Here is a 4547-nt window from a genome sequence, read left to right as displayed (position 1 = left end):
ATTTTTTTTTAAAAATTTTTTAAATTTTTTTTTTAAATTTTTTTTTTTTTATAAAAAAAAAATTATTTTTTTTTTTTTTTTTTTTTTTTTTTTATAATATAAAAAAATTTTTTTAATTTTTTTTTTTTTTTTTTTTTTTTTTTTTTTGCAAAAAAAAATCACACTAATCTTAAGACATTTGTGTAAAAATATAATATTTAATTTTTTTTTTTTCCTTTTAATATATTTGTTAATTTTAGTTATAAAATATAAAAATAGAATAATATAAGAAAATATAAGACACAAGGGTTGTCACAATTTGATTTCCCCTTGAAAAAATAGGGAATAATTTTTATGTAAGGTTTAAAATTTTTTTCATTTAAAAAAAAAAAAAAAAATAAAAAAAAATTATAACACCAAAAGACAATTTTTATGATGAAAAAAAAAAAATATATATATATATATATATATATATATAAGAAAAAATATATATTTTTTTTTATGTATTACCTACTGAATAGCTATATACGACATACTATATTTTATAAGTACGTGATAATAAAGGCATCCATAACATTAACATATATATATATATATATATATATATATATATATATATATATATATATATTTATATTTATTTATTTATATTTATTTATTTATATTTATTTATATTTATTCATATTTTTCTCTAATTTAAATATACTTCATCATTAAAAATAGAAGGATTAGGATAAGAACAGTAATAATAACCATAATTCCTATTATTCAAATTATAATTTATATAATCATTATTGAGAGGATTTATATGATATAGATTGTTCATATATATATCCATATCATTAGACAATGGTTTCATATACGTTGTATCATAATTTACACCTTGAGCATTAATTGTATTTCCAATATAACTATATACAGATGAAGGAACAGGATTTAATTTCGTATTTTTTCCATTTTCCATAATATTATTATTTCTATTATTTTTCTTTTTGAAATCTTTTAAAGATACTAACTTGGATATTTTTTTCTTTCTTTTTGACTTATTTTCCTTATGATAATTTTTCATATCTTTCGTTTTTATTTCTTCTTCATTTTTATGTAAAGCGGTTGAAGCTATTTGTACTTCTTCATTATTCTGTGTGTCATCTTTATTTTGTGTGTTTGGATTTTCTATGTTAAGAGTAATACATTTGTTCGTAAATTCTTCATTCATAATGTTTTCAATACTATACGTTTTTACATTTTCATTTGCATTAGTTATATAATAGTTTTCATTATTTTTTATAGGATCTTCTGCCTTTATGTCATCTAAAGAACATATTTTTGAATCTTCACCTTTCACATTTTCTTCCATAATGCATTTTTCATTCAATTTTTTGTAATTTTTTATCACAGATATATCCTGCTCATTAATATTATCCTCTTCTGTATCTACTTGTAATACCTTCTCTTCATATATATCAAATTCACGTTTACTTTCTTTATATATATTGTTTTCATATATTTGTTCCTTTGAAGTATATTCTTCACATTTTGGTGATACACTATTCAATTCATCAGAATCTTCCACTTTATTATTCGTATCATCAGATTTATCTTCTTCAATTTCGGTTTCAGCCTCCTTTATGCTAATTTCCTCATTTTTTGTATACTCTTCTCCTCTATTATCATTAAATATTATTTTTTCATTAGGAGCGTTATTATGTACTACTTTTTCTGGTAAACCAACAGATCCATAACCATATGGAGCCGCGTAATAATATAAATAATTTCCATAATAATTTGGTGGAGCATACTGTATATTATTTTGATGATCATAAAAAACATATTCATTTGGATTAATATATTGAGAATATTGATTATCTACACATGTGTCTGCCTTACTTATTTTATCATTTGTTTGTATATAATTGAAATAAGGATTGTAACTTTTAATATTTGATAGATTTTGAAAATTGTGATAATTATGTATATTCGGATAATTGTAGATATTAGGATAATTGTCATAATTCGGATAACTGTGATAATTTGGATAATTGTAGTAATTTGGAATATTTTGATTTATATTTATTTTTTTATATAAACAAGAATTAGTAAAATTTTCATATTCTATACAATTTATTTTATTTTGTCCCTCCTTTGTTTGACTAGCCATAATATTATTTTTTTTCTTTTTATCTTTTATATTATTCATATTATTATTCTGTTTATTTGAATCACACATATAATATATATTTTTATTTTCATCATATATATCTTTTATATTTAATTTTTCATTTTTCTTTATTTCTAATTTATTCTTCTCATCTTTTGAATCATCTTTGTTATTTGATTTCCCCATATTGTTCATGTTTATATTTTCTTCTGTTTTTGCATAATACTGGTTTTTATCAACTTTTTCAAAAGTCGGGCTTGCGAAAGAATCTTCATTTGTTTTGTTCTTGTCTTCATCTACATAATTTAAGCTTGAAGATATGGTTGTGTTACTATCATAACTTTTATCTTCGGTATTTTTCAAAGACGAAGAAGTACTATTCATGATACAATTTTTCGTTGTTTTTTTATTTTTTTCTGTACTGCTACTGTTTTGCTTGTCTATGTAATTAGGATTGTTTTTTTCATTCTTTAATAGTTTCCCTTTATTTTTATATTTATTTTTTTCTTTCTTTTTCATATCATCTTGATATTTTAGTTCACAATTCTTTTGCATAGAACGGTTATCATATGTACCATGCGAATAATTACTATAATGGTTATTCATATTATGGTTTATGTAATTATTCATGTTATTATTTATGTGGTTGTTTATGTTGTTATTTATGTGGTTGTTCATATTATTATTATTATTATTATTCATGTGTTTGTTCATATTATTATTATTATTCATGTGATTGTTCATATTATTATTATTATTCATGTGATTGTTTATATTATTATTCACGTGGTTGTTCATGTGAATATTCATATTATTATCCAAATGACTATTAAAAATTTTATCACAAAAATTATCATTGACATGATCAACAAAAGTATTTCTATTATCATTATAATTATTCATATTAATAATATTATCATAATTATTTTCACCTTTGTTATGAATATTTAATGAATTATTATAATTCTTCATATAATCATTATTAATAATGTGCATTTCATTAAAGTTATTTATAAGCATATCTAAATTATTATTAAAATTATTTCTATTTCTTGTTTTCTTATGGCTACTATTTAGTTCATTCAACATATTATTATTATTATCGATTCCTATATTTAGGAGATCCTTGTTTCCCCCACCCGTTTGGTTATTATCTTTCTTTTCTAATAAAATATCAGGTATCCTTGGAATCCTTAATTCATCAACTGAATGAGCAAAACGACATGTAGCACCATTCAGGCATCTTTTATTTGCTACAAATTTGCACATAGATGATTTATATGCAAATAAATTCTGTGCAGATTTTAATTCATCTTGATTATGCGCATAATTACATTTTTTATTAAAACATTTCTCTCCCTTTAATAGTTTGTAACATAATTTAGTTCTTTTCAAATCAGGAATAGATCTTAAGTCTTCTATAGAATGAGCATAATCACAATTGCTCCCTTCATTACACCTGTTCTCCATATGTAAAGGGCACAATTTTGTTTTCCAGAAATGTTGACGAAGAGTTACTGACATTTTCATTTTGTTCAAACAAAATTTTTACTACTTATCATAAGGTTTAGATGACTTCCCATATATATATATATATATATATATATATGTATACACGTATAACAGAGGAGGGTATATGAAAAAATAATTATATATATAAATATATATACGTTTGTTGTGATTATCTTCCCCTATATATCTTATATTAATCATATACCAAACGACTGGACAAGTTTTGGATATATATTATAACAAATAAATACAAATAGACAAAAATATTAAATAAAATAAAATAAGAAAGGAAACGTATATAGAACAATGAATATTTAATGAATTTTTAACTATGCCAATTTAATATAAAAAAAAAAAAAAAAAAAAATTGTAACAAAAATTATATAATATATATCCAGAATGTCATACATATAAATATATAATATATATATTATTATATTGTGTATATATATATTAGCCTAGTAATAGCATTTTATTAAAACCTACGGATCCTTATTTATTTGTCTTTATATAACTTTTAATATAAATATAAAATCATGGAAAACAATTATATAGAATTAGGTAATAAAATATAAAATAATTCTCACAATATAATATATGCATGAAATAAATAAATAAATGAATAAATATATATATATATTATTTTTTTTTTTTTTTTGGAATTTTTTTAAAAATTTTATGTATACGAATCAAGTGTAAAATTAAATGTAAAATAAAATAAAATTGTATATATATATATATAACATGTAGGATATATTTTTCCTGTCTTGTCTTTTTTTTTTTTTTTTTTTTTTTTTTTTTTTTTTTTTTTTTTTTGGTTTTTTTATTTTATTTTTTTTTTTTTTTTTTTTAAATTTAAAAAAAAAAAAAAAAAAAAAAAAATTTTATATAAAATTTA

General features: G+C 19.9%; 1 protein-coding gene across 1 annotated transcript; it reads right to left on the bottom strand.

Annotated features, from left to right (window-relative positions):
- Window positions 1-670: 670 nt before the first annotated feature.
- PRSY57_1357500 (zinc finger protein, putative) lies at window positions 671-3667 on the bottom strand (the record flags this gene model as incomplete). The annotated part of the gene is made up of 1 exon (XM_012909497.2): window positions 671-3667. The coding sequence occupies one exon, from the start codon at window positions 3665-3667 to the stop codon at window positions 671-673; it is 2997 nt and encodes a 998-aa protein (XP_012764951.2).
- Window positions 3668-4547: the final 880 nt, after the last annotated feature.

The sequence above is a fragment of the Plasmodium reichenowi genome, chromosome 13 (assembly GCF_001601855.1).
Source record: "Plasmodium reichenowi strain SY57 chromosome 13, whole genome shotgun sequence".
NCBI classification, from domain to species: Eukaryota; Apicomplexa; class Aconoidasida; order Haemosporida; family Plasmodiidae; genus Plasmodium; species Plasmodium reichenowi.
This window is presented reverse-complemented; position numbering and strand designations above follow the sequence as displayed.